A 20,769-nucleotide genomic window follows, 5' to 3' on the forward strand; every position below is an offset into this window, starting at 1 on the left:
TGACGACATCTTACAAAAAAGACAGTTTAGGAAGATAAATTCTACATAGGCCTAATGGATTTCGAATCAATTCCTTAATGTTTAAAACAGATAGAGCAAATCTGTTCAAATACACAGAGTTGCTGTTTGTTATTCTGGAAGTGAAGCAAAGAAAGCTTTGAAAAACACTGGATTATCTCAGATTTGAGTCAACTAATGTACGTTTTCAGTCACATTTTTGAATCGTTGGGTCATGACAAAAAACATACTGCATATATATTTAATCTAATCGAATGAAATTGTCCATATCTCTACTGAACTTTTTTTTTAAAGTTTTTTATTGATATCCTCATGTGTTTTTTATTATTATATTTACCTTTTATCATACTGCATTGATCATTAAATTTATAAACTCTAATATTTAAAATCATCCACTGCTTGACAAACTCTTTGAATTTTAAATTCATATTTTTTAGATTGTTTGCTTGAGGTAGATTTACATATTTCGCTTCAGTTGACTGACTCTGTGTGTTTGCATATCTGTCCTCCCTCTCCGCTCTCGGACGTTAAGAGGCCGGTGTCGATCAGCGGCTGTTTGAGGCCTTTCAGAGACGCTGACATACGATGATGATGATGTCATTGATTCTACACCTGCTAATCTTTGGGCTCCTTGTTCAGGGTGAGGCCAGGTTCACTACAATAATCACTGTTATGGAGAAAAATTTAAAGAAGCAGCATTTACCTTTATTCCACCGTTTCTCTAAAGTTAAGAAAGCAAAGATTCTGTTTGGATGTTGTTCATCTTTCTCCGTCCGTTTCGATAACCTTCTCCCCTTTTTTCATGTTTCTTCAGGTTCATCAGGAGACATCCTCCTGACTCAGACTCCTGGATCTCAGTCTGTTGTTCTAGGACAGACTGTCTCTATCAGATGTCAAACCAGCACAAGTGTTAGTAATAACCTCCACTGGTATCTTCAGAAACCTGGAGAAGCTCCTAAACTCCTGATTTATTATTCTACAAGCCGTCAGTCTGGAGTTTCAGCTCGTTTTAGTGGAAGTGGATCTGGAACTGACTTCACTCTGACTGTTAGTGGAGTCCAGACTGAAGATTCAGGAGATTATTATTGTCAGCAGGGTAACAGCTTGCCGTTCACACAGTGATACAACGTCGTACAAAAACCTCCGTCAGCTGAAGAGGAACTGATATGAATGAACAGCTGCAGAGAAACTAAAATAAAGTTCCATGAAACACAGTATAGTTTAAAATCAATTTAAACTATAAACTATAAATATTCTGCACATTAAGAAGATTATCTATTTTAATTCTTTCAATGAATACACAAGAGTGTTTTATGTTACAAGACCCGAAACCCCCTATGAACCCAGAAACATCACTGATGATGAGTTCTAGCCCATCTGTCGGATGTATCTTTTATCTATCTTTACACACACACATACATTTTATCCTAATAAAACAAATTTTGTAGTTTAGTTTCTACTTTTTTCTACTTTTGCAGTTTGTAAATATTTTGAGTGTTTGAACTGCAGTAGCACTGTTTTGATATCTCTCTATGCTGATGATATCACGCTTTATTTAACAGATTTAAAATATTTATTTGAGCTAAAACACATTCATTTAGATGTTTTCCTCTCTTTTCTTTTTATAAACATAAACCACTAGACATTTTAAAGTCCTGGTCATTAACATTTTCAGTAAAGAAAGCTGATTTGATGATTTTCATTCAGTTGTTTCAGTCATTAAGGTGTCCATATCGATTATTAGAAAAATCTAACTTATATATTGTATATCTGTTTATTATGAAGATGTTTCATGATACAAAAGATTTTAAATTTTCTTTAATTCGGTTTAGATTCTGAAGAATTGATAAAGACGTTTTTACACGTTTGAAATAATTGAAAAAGACAAAAAGTGTATTTCTAATTGATTTAATGAACAGATTATCAGGAAACAATACACACACATATGAAGCAACAAGCTAATATTTATTCTTTAGAAACATGAAATAAAGAGAGAGAGAGGTGCAGAGTGAGAGCAATATCACAGTAAAACCAGCAGCACAGTCCCAGTGAGTCATTACTGGGAACACTGGTCTCTACTCAGACTTTCTGTGACTTGAGCCTGGGCGCCCTGGGTGGCCTCACAGGTCACAGAGCCCACCTTCCTCCACTGGTCTGCAGAGAGCCTCAGGGTGCTGCTCCAGCTGTAGAGAGCGTCCTTCTCCAGCACCGCAGGGCTCCTGCTCTCCTCCCAGCTGCTGCTGCTGCTGCTGCCGTCCACCTTCCAGGCCAGACTCCAGCCTGAGGGGAAGCCCTTGTTGGCCAGGCACATGAGGGTGGCCTTCCCCTGCTCCAGCTCCTCATTGGAGGGGGGCAGCACCGTCAGGGTGGGACGCACATCACCTATAGGAGACACCAATCAGATTAGAGGACAGGGAGCACACAACTGTCAATCAACCACCAAACCCTATAGGACACCTTTAATGTCTGAGAGCTGATTTTCTTTTTTTAGGAGTTTCTGTCAGATGTTTCTTTCTGCTCCACCAGTCACTCACTCACACATTGTTTCACTTCCCTTTAAGAAGCCTCTCATGCACATCAGCACACAGAGAGAGAATCACACAGAACGACCTGAAATATATTTAAACTACATCTGAATCAAATCTAAAACATTACAAACATTCCCCATCAAAATAATCCAAAAACTTTGCAACACATTTTTAAAACAGTTTGTAGATGAAAAAAAAAAAAACTAAAACAGAGAATCAACTGAACACAATCAAATGTTCTTCATGTGAATTCAAATCAGAAAAATGTCTAAATTAGACGCATAAAGAGATCAGAGATTACGTGCATTTTAAAACACCGTTCTTTATGTTTGTTTTGTTCGGTTCATTCAAACAACTGAATCAGATAAATACCTTAAAGAGTTGTCAGAAAATGAATCTCAGGAAAACATTTAAAACACTTCTCTTTGTTAAATATCAACCTGTTTATGTTTCAGTGTGACAGAAATCAAACTGTCCTGAGTGAACCTTCACGGTATAGCAGGACCGATAAAAACACGATTTCATTAGAGTTAGAGTTTCACGATGACAAATAAACAGAGAGACAGCTGCTTTAACATTTTCAATAAATGTTAATGACAAATAAATTTCATTCAGTTGTTTCAGTCATTAAGGCGTCCATATCGATTGTTAGAAAAACCTCATGAATAGAACATTATTTAGCAGCTGTCTCTGAGGTTGTCAAATTGTGATTTATTTGGATCAAATATAAAAATCTGTATTTTAACATTAGGTTTAATATTCATACAGAAACTTACTTCCAACATCCAGTCTGGTTCCTCCACCAAAAGTCCACCACAGTGGTACAAAGTCATTGAGCGGCCGTACAAAAACCTCTCACTGTAGAGACACACGGCTCTCTGACTTTAACACACTGAACTCAAACTACCACAACGCCACATGTCACCTTACCATGAGAGTGAAAATCATCTATTTCCCAACAAATAAAAACTCTGGCTTCAAACATTTTACCTTCATTTAAATTCAGTCTGTGTTTCTGTTTTAAACTGAAATCCTTTAAAGTCAAATGTTGTCTTTATTCTTTCTAAAACAAGTGATTTAAAAGTTAAAGGTCAGTATTTTCTTTTCCTCCAGGCTTGAATATGAAGACAAAAGACACCAGAATAACTTACTGATTGAATAAAAAGATGAATATGTGACTTACTTCCAATATCCAGTCTGGTTCCTCCACCGAACGTGAGCCACAGTGATACAAACTGATGGAGTCGTCGTACAAAAACCTCTCGCTGTAGAGACACACAGCTCTCTGACTCTGACACAAACACAGACACCTGAATGAGTCTCTGCCTGCAAGACCTCTGAGACCAAAAGAAAACAGAATTTAAAAAGATTAGAACAAATTAAAGAAAGTCTTTCTTTGAGATATTTAAATTATTTTTAAATCATTTTCTCAAGAATATTATTAATTATCGTGATTTATATCAGAATAAATGTTTCTAGAAGCGTGAACATGAAATCATATTAAATTTGTTTTGAAAGTTTTCTAATTAATTGTATAATTAATTGATTGATTGATAAGAGTAATGAGAGTGATCCCTGTTGGAGTCAATCAGAACATTTCCATAGAGAGCCACTTTGCATCAGCAGCACCATGCTCCAGTGCTCTGGGAGAGTTTATAGTCCTGACAGTTGAACACTGGATGACTGACAGCTGTCCTTCATCACAACAGAAATCCTCGTCCTCATCATCAAAAACATGACTTTGATCGGCGTCCTCATCTGGACTCTCCTCCTCTGCTGCTGCTTCACAGGTAAAGTCCAGAGAATCAAACTCCTCTCCTCTATGAACATCCGTCCCTCTGAAATGAAGCCCACTAAACCCTGATGCTGCTTTCTGTTTTTGTCTCTGTATCCTCAGAGTCCAGAGGACAGGTTACAGTGACTCAGCCTGCAGCAGTGACCTCTGCTCTGGGAGCCTCCGTCTCCATCTCATGTAGGACCAGTCAGAATGTTTATAGTAGCAACCGTTTAGCCTGGTACCAACAGAAAGATGGAGGAACTCCTAAACTCCTCATTTACCTTGCTAGCACTCGAGCATCAGGGATTCCAGATCGTTTTTCAGGCAGTGGATCAAACTCTGCCTTCACTCTGACCATCAGTGGAGTCCAGACTGAAGATGCAGCAGTTTTCTACTGTCAGAGTGAACACTATATCAACAGTCAGTATGTGTTCACACAGTGAAATAGCATCGTACAAAAACCTCCCTCAGTCAGACTGAACAGAAACTGAACTGACTGCTGCAGCTGGAAGTTTCTGCAGAGACTGACACACTTCACTGAGGACACACACACACACACACACACGCACACACACACACACACACACACACACACACACTGTGATTGTAACATCAAAGGTGGTCCAAATGTACCCCTACATACCCCTTAACAAATCTAAACTTTATCTAAAACTCTTAAAACATAGCCTCCAATGGAATGACTAACACACCCATGCACTGGTTTAGATCCTAACTCTCTGGTCGCGCTTAGTTTATTCAACTCAAAACCTTCAAATCCTGGGGCACTGGTGGCGCAGTGGTTGGTGCGCGCGCCCCATGTGTGGGGGCTGTGGTCTTCCAGGTGGGCGGCCCAGGTTCGTGTCTGGCCTGTGGCTCCTTTCCCGCATGTTATTCCCCATTCTCTCTCCCTTATTTCCGACTCTATCCACTGTCCTATCTCTCAATTAAAGGCACAAAAAAGCCCAAAAATAAATCTTTTAAAGACAAAACTTCAAATCCCAGCCATTTCCAGTCACTACAGGTGATCCTCAGAGTTCTGTTCTGGGACCTCTTCTGTTAATCATCTATCTCCTTCCTCTTGCCCATATCTTCTGTAAATATTACATCCAGTTCCATTGCTATTCGGATGACACCCAGCTCTATTTGTCCACCAAACCGACCTCCTCCCTCCCGCTTACTTCCCTGTCTGATTGCCTACAAGAAATCAAATCCTGGTTATTCTGAAACCTCAAATGAAACAGTGACAACACAGAGGTTCTCCTCATTTACACCAAATCCACAATTTCAAAACCTGACAGTTTTCTCTCACGATTGACCACTCCTCAGTTTCTCCCTCCCCTCAGGTTAAGAGTCTGGGTGTCATCCTCGACAGCACACTATGATTCCAAGCTCACATCAATAATGTCTCGGTCTGGTTATTTCCATCTTCGTAACATTAATCGCCTCCGCCCGTCCCTCACACCCAACAGTACTGCCATCCATGTCATCACCCTGGTTACATCCTGCATTGACTTCTGCAACTCCCTTCTCTTTGGTTTCCCTCTCAGGTCCATCCACAAACATCAACTGGTCCAGAACTCTGCCGCTCGCATCATCACCAGAACGCCCTCTGTTAATCACATCACTCCTGTCCTTCAGCAGCTTCATTGGCTTTCAGTTAAATATCGCATTGACTTCAAAATTCTGCCCCTCACCTTTATGGCCATCCATAACCTCGCTCCTCTGTTCCTCTCTGAACTCCTGCACATCAATGCACCCACCCGCACTCTCAGGTCTTCTTCTTCAATTCAATCCACCACAACAACCGCCTGCCTCTCCACCTTGGAGTCCAGAAAATTCAGCCGTTCTGGTCCCAGCCTCTGGAACTCCCTCCCACCACACATCCGTAATATTCACTTTCTGTCCATTTTTAAATCTAATCTCAAAACACATCTTTTTAAACTGGCATATTCAGTCTGATCATTCTCCATCCAGTCTCCTGAATCCTCCTGAAAATGATTTTATACATCCTGTAAAAAAAATTTTTTAATGTTAATTTTATCGATGTAGTGTTACTTTGTTGTTTTTATCTCTGTTTTCTAAGGTGACCTTGAGTGCCTTGAAAGGGGCCTTTAGATTAAATGTATTATTATGGAAGGAAGTGCCGAGCATGACCTGAAATAATAGAAAGACAAAATAAATCATTAAACTATGTTCCTCTAACTTTAAAGCCTTCAATAACTGTTGTGAGGCTTCCAGTGAACTCATATGATGTTACTCTGATGAGAAACACAGAAAGCTTCCTTTAAAAGGACCTTAAACCTGCAAAAACACAACTCTCTTTAGAAGTGACATTAACAAACCTTTAGCACATTCTTGCAAGAAAATATTTTAGCAGGATGTCTAAACAGCAGGTGTAGGAATCTAAAATCAATGATGAACACAATGAATGAGAAGTGGAGTAGAATATAAATAAAAGTCAGTAATTTGTCTACTTCTTCTTAAATAAATGAGTGTAACAATGATAAAACTTTGTATGAAAACACACAATGACTTTGTATGCTGACAAATCTCTGCAGTATGTTTCGAATGACCTAAAAACTTCTCATTTTCAAATTTGTTTTCAGCACATTTTGAATGAGCTAAAAATCTGCCATTTTCTCAGAACATTTCCATAGAGAGCCACTTTGCATCAGCAGCACCATGCTCCAGTGCTCTGGGAGAGTTTATAGTCCTGACAGTTGAACACTGGATGACTGACAGCTGTCCTTCATCACAACAGAAATCCTCGTCCTCATCATCAAAAACATGACTTTGATCTGCGTCCTCATCTGGACTCTCCTCCTCTGCTGCTGCTTCACAGGTAAAGTCCAGAGAATCAAACTCCTCTCCTCTATGAACATCCGTCCCTCTGAAATGAAGCCCACTAAACTCTGATGCTGCTTTCTGTTTTTGTCTCTGTATCCTCAGAGTCCAGAGGACAGGTCACAGTGACTCAGCCTGCAGCAGTGACCTCTGCTCTGGGAGCCTCCGTCTCCATCTCATGTAGGACCAGTCAGAATGTTTATGGTAGCAACCGTTTAGCCTGGTACCAACAGAAAGATGGAGGAACTCCTAAACTCCTAATTTACTATGCTAGCAATCGAGCATCAGGGATTCCAGATCGTTTTTCAGGCAGTGGATCAAACTCTGCCTTCACTCTGACCATCAGTGGAGTCCAGACTGAAGATGCAGCAGTTTACTACTGTCAGAGTTATCACTATATCAACAGTCAGGTTGTGTTCACACAGTGAAAAAGCGTCGTACAAAAACCTCCCTCACTCACACTGAACAGAAACTGAACTGACTGCTGCAGCTGCAAGTTTCTGCAGAGACTGACACACTTCACTGAGGATACACACAAACACACACACACACACACACACACACACACACACACACACACACACACACACACACACACACACACACACACACACACATTGAAGAGAATAAACACACCATCTTTTAAATTTTAAACATTTTCAGCCCACTTCCCCCCCCTCTTTCCTCACCATGATGTTCAGACACAGCTCATTTACATATTTAAAGGTACAGACACAGAAACAGCCTGTTCTGAACAGGGCTGAAATAAAGGGGTTTATAGACATGATCAAATACAGGATCAGAGTGTATTTAGAACAAGAAACTTCACACACAGGGGAAGAGGAGCAGAATATGTGAACTTAAAAGAGGATGTTGTGTTTTGGGGGAGCATAAAGTAAGACTTGAAACAGGTACCAATATTGTTTGACTTTTTTTTGGCAGGTGGGCTTTATGTGCCTTTATTGTAGAGATAGGAAAGTGGATGAAGTTGGAAATCAGGGAAACAATATGATGGAAAGGAGCCACATGTTGGCTTTGAACCTGGGCCAACAGCCTCCGTACATGGGGCGAGCGCATTAACCACTACGCCAGCTGTGCCCAATTTTGTTTGATTTTTACTGATAACTTATCCAAGTAAAAAATTCTGGTTTCATGACAACCAAACTAGGACTTCAGGTTCAGGTTCAAGCCAGCAAAGCGACGTCCATCATGACACGACATGATAAAAAAGCCTATAAAATATATTAATACAGAAGATAAAAATAATAAAAATACTTAAGGTTTCACCAATCAGGGCTGAGAAGAGAAAGAAATATCAGTCAATAAGATCAATGAAAAATCTGAATTAAACAACCATTTGAATTAATCAACACTCGTATGATGAAGATCAACTTCATGAACTTTTTAAGACCAACATGATTCAGCTTGTAGCCTCCAGCAGGGTCATCAAAGGTCACAAGCTGAAATGCGTCATATTAAGTTAATAAGATAAGACAAGATGAGATAGATAAGATGAACTGTATTGTCCCAGTGGGAAATTTGCCTTGGACTTCATCAAATTGATCTTCGTACTTCAAGTGCTGCTGGAGTCTTTTACCTTCTCCAAGCCTTTCAGCTGAACTGTAGGTATGATTATCTGCCAATCACAGACACACACAGAGGCAGACTGACAGACAGACTATAAGAAATATGTTTTTAAAGGGATCAGCAGAATGGGCGGGATGAGGACATTCTGACATAAAGCAGCTAAGTGAGAAGACAGCTGGTTTCCCATCAGTTTAAAATGTCGACATCATTAAATTGTACAAACCTGTGTGTGTGTGTGAAAATGTCTAAAGCTAAAACACTGAGATCTTTTGTCAACCAGAGACTGACTGCTGCTGCTGAAGAGATATTTGATCTGTTTGAAAGAACGATAGCAGAATATGAGGAGCAACTTCGTCGATCAAAAGAGGAAAACGAGCGACAACACAGACTGCTGGATGCTGTTTACACCATGGGATTGGCATTTTCCCCAGTCTTGATGATGATGAACATTTCCCAGCTGTTGTTGTGGAAGAACCCAGAATCCACCTCACTTCCGGTTGAGAGGCGACGACTCTACCAACTGAGCCACAGCCTCCCATAAGAAATGGATTTCATCATGAAACCATTGAAATTAGAGTATGTTGTTTGAGATGATGAATAGATAAAAACTGTCAGTTGTAAGTGTCAATTCAAAGTATTCAAAGCTCCTGGCTGAGGTGGAGTGATACATGTTGTGAAAAGTCCCAGTGATGTTGTGTCCTATATCGTCACTCATGTAATGCCTCTGATCCAATCATATTGCTTGGTCAGAACTAACTGTTGTATAAATTACCATATACCATACCTTACGATGGAAGAAGTATTCTGCTCCTGTACAGAAGCAAAAGTGGTATTACCACACTGAAAATACTCCTGCATTTAGACATTGTATAGTAAATGTTCACTGACAATGTTTTACTATTATAATATTGTTTCAACAAATATTAAAGGCAGGTGAGGAATCTGCTCATTCTTTTATTTAAAGTACCCTCTATATGATCATAGTTAAGTAATGTAATATTTTGTCTAATGACCAATAATAAGACTACTTCTTGCAGTACACCACTTTACACACTGTCATTTTACCTCAGAAATCAAAGACACTGCATATTTTTTCTTGAAAAATACAATTAAAATGTTATTGTACAACTGCAAAATGTCCTGCCTCCATTGCATAACATTGGAACATGTCACTGATAACCAAATTTGAGGGGGAAAAAAAGGTGCGAGTTGTACTTTAACATGGAAATATCAGTAAACGTCATATCAGTTCTGAAATATTTGACTCCCAAATATTAACCTCTCTTAATAGTATAACCATACTATAACTACTAATTATTCTTGTGTTCAGTTATAATTACTTTACACAAATGCACTGAAAAAGCTGTTTTAATTTGAAGAAAATTGCAGCAACGTTACAGAAGTCTGAGGAGGGCTTTGCCCTAGAATGTAATGAACTTGTACTTTAAAGCCTGAACTGACTTCAACCTTTGGTCCACAGAATGCTGCACTGAAAACAAATTGCAGAGACCTTGTTTGTCGCTGTCAGATTTATTTAGACACAAACTTCAATTAAACAATGGATTTTTTAAATATTTCTTTCAACCTCTGTGATATTTTATTGATATTTTTATTGTCTTGGTCTGGACTCGGTCTCGTTCCCTAAATGTCTTGGTCTGGACTCGGAGCTCTCTGGTCTCGGGGAGGTCTTTGTCACGGTTAGTGTGGTCTTGACTACAACACTACTTTAAAGATTAAAAACAAAATCTTCATCATTTTAGGGCAAAGGTAATGCTCTACAGTTAAAGTCAAGTAAGCTTTTCATTGATTTTAATACATTTTTATTTCCTACAGAGGCTGAGAAAAAATTATTTAGGAAATGTTGACATACTGCAGTTTTTCAGAAAATGCTCAGGTTTTGGGAGGTTGTTTTGAAACAATGCTGAGATTTTAGAGAGTGTTTATTTAGGACCCTGGTTACATTATGTAATGCCGAAACTTGGAGTCTGCAGAATTCCTTCTGTCATACAGCTTTTGAATTTCTCATATTGTTTATGAATGGGCAGTCTGAGCACTATGGCGCATGTGTTTGCCTCTGGAAAGATTTTAGTGTCTTCATCATGGAGAAATTCAATGACAGGATGCTGTGGGAAGCCCAGGGGAGGCACTGCTGAAGCTCCAGAGGCAAACTCCAGCACCACTTCCAGCGTCAAGGGGCTGCATTCTCCTTCTACAAAGACATGAGCAAAGGAAATTATAGCTCACATGGAAAGAAATATAAATGCCTGTCACACTAATAAGCTTCAAGTATTGTACAACTGCATCTACATGAAACTGATGAAACTATAATTGCACAATAAGACACAAATGACTGACAGATCAACCTAACCTGATTCCAATTCCTAGGGCTGGCTCAGTGGTCCAGCCAAAAACACACATGCCATTGAAATATCGTACCCTCAATATCGATTAACCAGTCTCTCCAGAAACAGATGGTCTGATTTTCCAGGGGTCGTCTGTTACTTCCAGGGACTGAGAAATCAACTTCAAACAAAGTAGACAAGTCTTTGGCCTCCAGTGGTTTCGGTGCACTGGTGAACAGGTCCTCAAAGATTCCAGGGTGAGCCCTAAGCTCATCAAGGAAACTCAGAGTTTTGAAACCTTCCTCAAACCTGAAAAAAAACCCACATAAATTAGAACATTACAAATCAATGTCATATGAACAAGTTTACCCTTTCACACCCCTCAGTTTTGCCCTGATGGATAAACTGCTCACTGTCTCAATGCCACGTGCATCCGCCCATCAACAAAATAATGTGCTGCAGACTGGACCAGGGAATCCCTCTGCTCCAAGGATGTGATGTATCTCAGAGTTCCCATCATGCTCAGACTGTCTTCTGCATCTGTGATTGCATCATTTGCCTCATGGACAGTCTGAGCTTCTTTTATCTAAAAAAACACAATAATGAGAGTAGTCCTATTTAGGGGAAAAAATCTACAGTGAAAATGTAATGACCAGGCTTCAAAAACTGTGCAATACACACCTTTAATAACTTTTCTCTGAAAGACTGGTCTCCCATTTCATCCAAAGAAGCAGGAGGTGGAGATTTACCGCAAAGCTGGAGAAAGAGACGCTTAGAAAAGAAGGATGGGCCAACTCCACCATGGATTATACACACGGTCACCATCTTTCCAATCAGGGTGTACAGTCCAGTCTCAAGATCTGAAAAACAAACATTTATGTAAAGATTCAAATCATTTGTTTTATACAGGTTACACTTCTTTTTAAATAATTACTTACAATGAGTATCAAGAGCCAACAGCCTATCATTCTCAGGCCCATCAAATATCTTTGAGTGCTGTACAGCCCTCATTAGCAACCGCAGGTATTCCCTGGTTGGCCCTCCGTCATCCACAGCCCCTTCTCCTTCCCCCTCACTGTCGACAAATATCACATCCAGCTTTGCTCCTGGGTCAAAGCGCCGTCGTTTAAACGCTTGAAGGCTACCCTGCAAGATGTTGTCTCTGCAAACGTTTATTTGATTGCTTGTGTGATTACAGGTGAGATCCACTTTGCTGAGGAGCTTCATCAAGACAGTTTGCAGATCAATTCTGTAACATAAAAACAAATATAAAACTTAGATGACAAAAGACAACTTTGAAGTTTGAGAATAAATATTCAAATGAAAGTAAAATAACATACTGAGATGATGAGGATTCACTATTCTCCACTATTGTTCTAAGAGTTGGCTGAAGAGGCAGTGATCGTACAGGAGACTGGTGAGGAGGAGAAGGAAGAGGAGGAGGAGAAGAAGGAGCAGGTGAAGGGCTCTGTTGGTCTATGGCAGGGCAAGCATTGCTCGGGTCACATGCATCTATTATCTGAATTTGAGGCAAAAATACACACAAATACAGATACACAATATACATTAAAACTGTAATTTTTAAAAACTAGTACAAATGAAAATGTTTGAAATGACATTGCTAATCACCTGTCCAGCTGGTGTTACCATCCACTGAACATAGAGGGTCGAAAACCCTTTGATGTTGTACTGCTCAATGGATCCTGACAGTGTGCTTTCCAGTACTTTGGTTGATGCTGCTTCTCTAAGACAAAAAACCTCACTGGCCATTTCCTCTTGCCCAACAAAATCAAACCATGTCTAAAGCAGAGAACAGAAACAGGACTTTACATCTATGAATTATCATACTATGCACAACCCAGAGCAAAACTTAACATCAGAGGTGAACTCCTTCTCAGAGGTTAACATTAAGACAGGTAAAGTGATAACCTGAATAGATTCAGACAAGACAAACTTCCTCGTCCTCTCCAATCCATTAGGAAACTTGAATTTGAGCGGCACACCATCAGTAGGCTCTTCAAAAGCTTCCATTCTGTCTTGTCTTGCCTCAATTGCCTATAACACATAATTACACTTGTATGAATTTTAAAATGAATTTTTAGAGCGACAGACTGTGAAAGAGTAATTGAAAACATATTTCATTACATAACTAATAGAATTTACCTTTCGTCTCATTTCCTGTTTGAGATAAAAGAAAATATGTTTTCATCTAATTAATACAATACAAATGTTTTTTTCCAATGACAATCCAGCATGAAAGTAGTAGTAGGGTTTTAGAATCAATAATGGGCTGTACTTTATTTGAAGTTCAGTTTCTAACCCACCTTAAACTGAAAGAGTGAAAATCTTTTGTATTTCTTTAGTATGTTTTCAGTAGAGGATATTTCACAGTGATCTTAAACATTAATTTTTATCAGATTTGAAAAAACATTTCTACTGTTACAGCGTGTCCTAACAAGCGTCAGCGACATGATCAGCCTGATTCTATAGTTTCCTATTGGAGGGTCCTAACTGCCCGTGTGTGATGCAGGGCGCCATTTTTACCCTGATACCCTGTTTCTATTATCCTCTCTGTCGCTCGCATAGACAGATGAAGAACAAGGGAGGACGGGGCTCTACAGGTGTAGAGAGTGGTGCATTAATAAAATCCACATCAGGATTGAAATGTTGTTTTTATTCCAGCTCACTGCGAGTCGTTTATTGAAGAACCTCTGAGTGTTGTGATTTGATTCAACAGCTCATCCACACCGAACACGCGAACACATCACCCCTGTCCTGCAAAATCTCCACTGGCTCCCTGTCCCTTACCGTATCCAATTCAAAATCCTTCTCCTCACACATAAAGCCCTTAACCACCAGACCCCCTCCTACCTCACGGCTCTCTTTCACCCTCACACTCCTGCACGCAGCCTCCGTTCTTCAAAACCTCGTATCTCCCCCTCTTAGAACCAAGTACCGAACCTGGGGGGACAGAGCCTTCTCCATAGCTGCCCCCTCCCTCTGGAACTCACTCCCTACACACATTCAACACTGCACCGACCCTCCTACTTTCAAATCACTGATCAAAACTCACCTCTTCAAACAAGCTTTTAATGTATGATTGTGATGTATTTCCTGTTTTCTGTAGTTTTACCTTTATTGTTGTTGTCTTTATGATTTGTGTGTAATGTTGCAATGTCTGTTAGTCTGTCCTTACTGTGCTGTTCTTTCTGTTTTTTCTCTTTTTCAGAGTATGGGTGAACATGGGATGTGGCAGCTCAAGAGTACAGAGAGGTGGTCAGTGATGTCATGCCAGAATTGTTTTATTGGTGTACAGTCCTATGTGGTGTGCAGGTGAGATGTCTGTTACTTGAAGGAATAAGAGAAAACCCGTTGAAACACAATCCATTGTCCTCGTCTGTAAAAGGATAAATATCTGCAGTGTGATTAAATGTTTCAATCAGAATAAATGTCCTGCCTCAAAAGTTTCATTTCCAAAATAAAATGTTTACACATTTTTTTTCCATTTTTGAATTAACACAAATCCACACAGGATTATTTTGTTTAACTTAAATCTTTTACCGTTCTTCTACAGCCTATGAAGAATTTAAATGTTGAACTGGTCAAATCTGTCAGGGAGAAACATCCTGATCAGTTGAGTACAGCTACAGTTCAGTGACTCTGTGTGTTTCCATATAAGGGTTCAGCCTCTCTGCTCTCAGACTTTAAGAGACCAGTGTTGATCAGTGTCTGTCCACACCTTTCAGGGACTCTGACACACCTGCAGCACAAGCATGATGTCACTGGTTCTACTGATGGTCACCCTGGGGCTCCTTGTTCAGGGTCAGACTCTTATCTGAAAAGTTTTCCTCATGGTGTAACCAGGTTCATTGAATTGATGTGCTGCTGCAGAATGTACAGAATGAGACTCTTCTGTTTGGATGATGATCATCTCTCTCTGAGCTGGATTTGTCTCAATAATCCTTCTCCTCTTTTTTCATGTTTCTTCAGGTTCCTCAGGAGACATCCTCCTGACTCAGACTCCTGGATCTCTGTCTGTTGTTCTAGGACAAACTGTCTCTATCAGATGTAAAGCAAGTTCACATGTGGACAATGAGGTAGACTGTTATCTTCAGAAACATGGAGAAGCCCCTAAGCTCCTGATTTGGTGGACTTCCAACCGTCAGTCTGGAGTTTCAGATCGTTTCAGTGGGAGTCAGTCTGGAACTGACTTTACTTTGACCATCAGTGGAGTCCAGACTGAAGATTCAGGAGATTATTATTGTCAGCAGAGTAGCAGCTTCCCGTTCACACAGTGATACAACATCTTACAAAAACCTCCGTCAGCTGTAGAGGAACTGATCTGACTGAACAGCTGCAGAGTAACAGATGCACTTTACAACTTTATCTGCTAACTAGGTCCATAAAACAGAGAACAGTTTATAGTATAACTCTGTTTATTGATAAATTTGTTTGAAAAGAGCATTAAAAAAATAAGTCTGAACAAACTACATTTACTGAAGATGAGCTGCAAAGTGAACACGTTTATAAAAGGACCCAAACGTTAACAACACTTAGATTCATACTTTTTTACAGATTATTTTTGGAGGTTTTCAAACATTCATGTTCGTGTTCTATACATTCAGAGCATAATGTGTAGTCTTTAGGTTAACTAAACGCATGACATGATTGTGAGTGGCATATGTTCATTAAAGAAACATCAGTTGTTCCATATGTTGAGGTCATAATGCTGGTACTAAAACATTGAAGATTCTATATGCTGATGATATCATGCTTTGCTTATCTTTTATTCTTTACTTTATCTGATAAGCTGCATCGTTCCAGTATTATTCCAGTATAGTTCATATATTTGAGCACATTTGAACTATAAAAAAAACACGTAATTAAAATGAGAAAATAAATGTAGCACTTTTACCGTCTATAGGACTAAAGTAGCTACCACTACACCAGATGTTTCACCAAAAATTAACCGGTTGGTGTCTCAATTAAGTAGACGAGAGGATGGTAGTTTTAACAACATAGTATTTATTTAAGAATAGATAGATAGATAGATAGATAGATAGATACTTTATTCATCCCCTTGGGGAAATTCAGGTATCCAGTAGCTCACGTAGTCAGACAAATAAAACAAACCAAACAAACAAAAAATTGGACAAACAATAAAAGTCAATAAAAGTCAATAAATAAAATAGTGAGCAATATTGCACATAATTAAAATTGTATATAAAAAAAAAAAAAGAAGAGCCGGAGGTAGATATTAAATAAATAAGTATTGCACTATTGTCCATTGAGCGTATGTGTGTATGTGTGCATGTGAGGGGGGGCAGAGAGAGAGAGAGAGAGAGTGGGAGAGAGTCACAATAAGCCCCTGCCCTCGACTGAGGTGTTGTGTAGTCTGATGGCTGTGGGGACAAAGGATGCTCTGTACCGCTCAGTCCTACAGCGCAGCGAGATGTGTCGTCTGCTGCGGCCGCTCCTCTGTTCTGCCAGTGTGAGGTGTAGAGGATGGCTGGCATTGTCCGTGATGGCCTGCAGTTTACTTTGTATGTATGTAATGTAACACAACGTTAAACAAGTTAAAATGAATGACCAATACAGGTGACACAGTAGCTTTATAAATATACGCAGTTCACTAGACAAGGCACACATACATTACTGTGGCACTGTGCAGGGATGACTGATGAATCACTTGATCCCCATAGTAAGAAGGTACACAGGGAAAAATAGCTGCTCCTAATCACACTCAAGATCCAACTGATACATTTAACAACACTCCCTAATAATCACTAACTTCACCTGCTCACGCAGCAAATAATTCATGCATAACACTACAAATTAATAAACACAGCAAAAGGGATCAAGGCTTTCAGAGCTACTACCCTCGCCCCTATAGCTTTACTATGAATTCATGAATTGCACTTCGCCCATAAAGTCTATTGCACGTGGCCCGTCAAAGTATCTAATTTGAAACTACTTCTAAAAATAAACAATTAAGTAAATATTAAAGTGGGGAAAAACAGTGACAGTTTTTAGTTAATTCCAAGTCCTAGAGAAATAAACAAGACTTTAAATCAATCAATATCAAAAACATATTAATTACATTTCTTTAAAGTGTCAACCCAAAATAGCATACCTTTAATTCATCAACTTAGCACCCAGACCAGCAGTGTGCTTTTAATGTTGTGATGAGCTAATATACTAATATACTAAAAAAAATATATAAGAAAATAATTACATAGTGTCACATAATTTGATACATTAATTTTGCACAATAATAATCAGCAAGTTTACTCCCGTTGCTGCCGCTGATGATTAAGAGCGATAATAAAATACAAACTAATTATTAAAGCCCAACAGAGATGATTTCATTCACAGCACAACATGAGGACTCTCATACCGTTAAAACAATGAGTCACTACAGAGTCCAGTCGTCCTCCTACTTGTTGTAATCCACGATCTACAAGAGTGAATAAATTTAACTTTAGCCCTGTTCTTGCATGTGCTTTCATACTGTGTGGATAGTTACGTTTTAAGTTCAACAGATCACTTACCACTAGCAATTGTTTGTAATCAGTTCACCTCACGCTGCACTTCCTTGTTCTACACACAGGTAAGACAGGGCGAGCGCTTGATTACATCACCCTTATATAGCCTCTACCGGGGACTGACAAGCAACCACATTACATAAAGAAGGAATTTCTAAAGTCATTAAACCTTTAGAGACACATTAATATTTACATCCATCTTTACTGGCTCACAATTAACCTCCCACTCCTCCCACACACGTGAACATCCATGGACATAGAGATTATTAATAAAAATAATAATGATAATATTTTGGACTATATAACACATACATAGTCCATATTATCCCCTGCATATCCGTTAAAACCAAAACATTGTCTAAAACCTTTAAAATTATGTCATCGAATGAAGGGCCAAGCATGACCTGAAACCATATAAAAAAATAAAAAGCACATTTCCTTCCTCATGCACCAAAACTACCCAATAATGCATTTACACTGAAAGCTATTCTTCACCTTAACTCTAAAAAAAAACTCTTCACAAAGCTTCCAGTGAACTCACATGATGTTACTATGCTGAAAAACACAGAGAGCTTCTTTAAACCTGCAGACAAACCTACAATGACCTTGTATGCTGATGATGCTCAGTTGGTTTCTAATGACCAAAAGATTCTCATATTCAAATTTGTTTTCAGCACATTTTGAATGAGCTAAAAATCTGCCATTTTCTCAGAACATTTCCATAGAGAGCCACTTTGCATCAGCAGCACCATGCTCCAGTGCTCTGGGAGAGTTTATAGTCCTGACAGTTGAACACTGGATGACTGACAGCTGTCCTTCATCACAACAGAAATCCTCGTCCTCATCATCAAAAACATGACTTTGATCTGCGTCCTCATCTGGACTCTCCTCCTCTGCTGCTGCTTCACAGGTAAAGTCCAGAGAATCAAACTCCTCTCCTCTATGAACATCCGTCCCTCTGAAATGAAGCCCACTAAACCCTGATGCTGCTTTTTGTTTTTGTCTCTGTATCCTCAGAGTCCAGAGGACAGGTCACAGTGACTCAGCCTGCAGCAGTGACCTCTGCTCTGGGAGCCTCCGTCTCCATCTCATGTAGGACCAGTCAGAATGTTTATGTCTCGAGCAGCTACCACTTCTTAGCCTGGTACCAACAGAAAGATGGAGGAACTCCTAAACTCCTCATTTACTTTGCTAGCACTCGAACATCAGGGATTCCAGGTCGTTTTTCAGGCAGTGGATCAAACTCTGCCTTCACTCTGACCATCAGTGGAGTCCAGACTGAAGATGCAGCAGTTTACTACTGTCAGAGTTTACACTATATCAACAGTCAGTGGGTGTTCACACAGTGAAATAGCGTCGTACAAAAACCTCCCTCACTCAGACTGAAGAGAAACTGAACTGACTGCTGCAGCTGGAAGTTTCTGCAGAGACTGACACACTTCACTGAGGATACACACACACACACACACACACACACACACACACACACACACACACTGTGAAGAGAATAAACACACCATCTTTTAAATATCAAACATTTTCAGCCCACTTCTCCCCCCTCTTTCCTCACCATGATGGTCAGACACAGCTCATTTACATATTTAAAGGTACAGACACAGAAACAGCCTATTCTGAGCAGGGCTGAAATAGAGGGGTTTATAGACATGATCAAATACAGGATCAGAGTGGATTTAGAACAAGAAACTTCACACACAGGGGAAGAGGAGGAGAATATGTGAACTTAAAAGAGGATGTTGTGTTTTGGGGGAGCCTCCGTACATGGGGCGAGCGCATTAACCACTACGCCAGCTGTGCCCAATTTTGTTTGATTTTAACTGATAACTTATCCAAGTAAAAATTCTGGTTTCATGACAACCAAACTAGGACTTCAGGTTCAGGTTCAGGTGACTGTATCTGTGGGCAGATTTGTTTTGCAGCCAGCAAAGCGACGTCCATCATGACACACAATATGAAACAGATGTAACAAGAAACAACACAATGAAGAGAAGGACAACAATTTAAATTGTATTTATTGAATTAGGACATTACACATGAATCAGCAAATCCCATCTAAGTCAATATGCCGGAATTAGCACAAAAGCTACATTTCATCTGTAGTCCCTAAAGGCAGGTACGAACAAAAAACATAAAATACATTTACAATTACAGGACAGCAAACAAAAGAACTCACAGACACTTTTACAAACAAAAATGGACACGATTGTCAGATAAGAAATAACAGACCAACATGATAAAAAAGCCTATAAAATATATTAATAAAGAAGATGAAAATAATAAAAATACTTAAGGTTTCACCATTCAGGGCTGAGAAGAGAAAGAAATATCAGTCAATAAGATCAATAAAAAATCTGAATTAAACAACCATTTGAATTAATCAACACTCGTATGATGAAGATCAACTTCATGAACTTTTTAAGACCAACATGATTCAGCTTGTAGCCTCCAGCAGGGCCATCAAAGGTCACAAGCTGAAACGCGTCATATTAAGTTAATAAGATAAGACAAGATGAGATAGATAAGATGAACTGTATTGTCCCAGTGGGAAATTTGCCTTGGACTTCATCAAATTGATCTTCGTACTACAAGTGCTGCTGGAGTCTTTTACCCTCTCCAAACCTTTCAGCTGAACTGTAGGTATGATTCTCTGCCAATCACAGACACACACAGAGGCAGACTGACAGACAGACTATAAGAAATATGTTTTTAAAGGGATCAGCAGAATGGGCGGGATGAGGACATTCTGACATAAAGCAGCTAAGTGAGAAGACAGCTGGTTTCCCATCAGTTTAAAATGTCGACATCATTAAATTGTACAAACCTGTGTGTGTGTGTGAAAATGTCTAAAGCTAAAACACTGAGATCTTTCATCAACCAGAGACTGACTGCTGCTGCTGAAGAGATATTTGATCTGTTTGAAAGAACAATAGCAGAATATGAGGAGCAACTTCGTCGATCAAAAGAGGAAAACGAGCGACAACACAGACTGCTGGATGCTGTTTACAACCCTGAAGTCCGCTTACACAAATATGGTTTGTGTAGTTTATTGTTAGTGTTGATTTAAAACGATGAGAAGCAAGCTACATTCTCACATAACTGTTAGATATGTT

General features: G+C 39.4%; 3 gene segments (V, D, J or C); 2 read left to right on the plus strand and 1 right to left on the minus strand.

The window, feature by feature from the left end:
* Nucleotides 1-20,769, plus strand: part of LOC132990871 (Ig kappa-b4 chain C region-like) — a 637,710-nt gene that overhangs the window by 79,329 nt on the left and 537,612 nt on the right.
* Nucleotides 1,911-2,450, minus strand: LOC132990991 (Ig kappa-b4 chain C region-like). The segment is given in 1 exon segment: nucleotides 1,911-2,450. A coding segment is annotated over 1 exon segment (255 nt).
* On the plus strand, nucleotides 4,246-4,766 carry LOC132991520 (Ig kappa chain V region 3381-like). The segment is given in 2 exon segments: nucleotides 4,246-4,336; nucleotides 4,444-4,766. Coding segments are annotated over 2 exon segments (378 nt in total).

This window comes from Labrus mixtus, chromosome 16 (assembly GCF_963584025.1).
Source record: "Labrus mixtus chromosome 16, fLabMix1.1, whole genome shotgun sequence".
Lineage (NCBI taxonomy): Eukaryota > Metazoa > Chordata > Actinopteri > Labriformes > Labridae > Labrus > Labrus mixtus.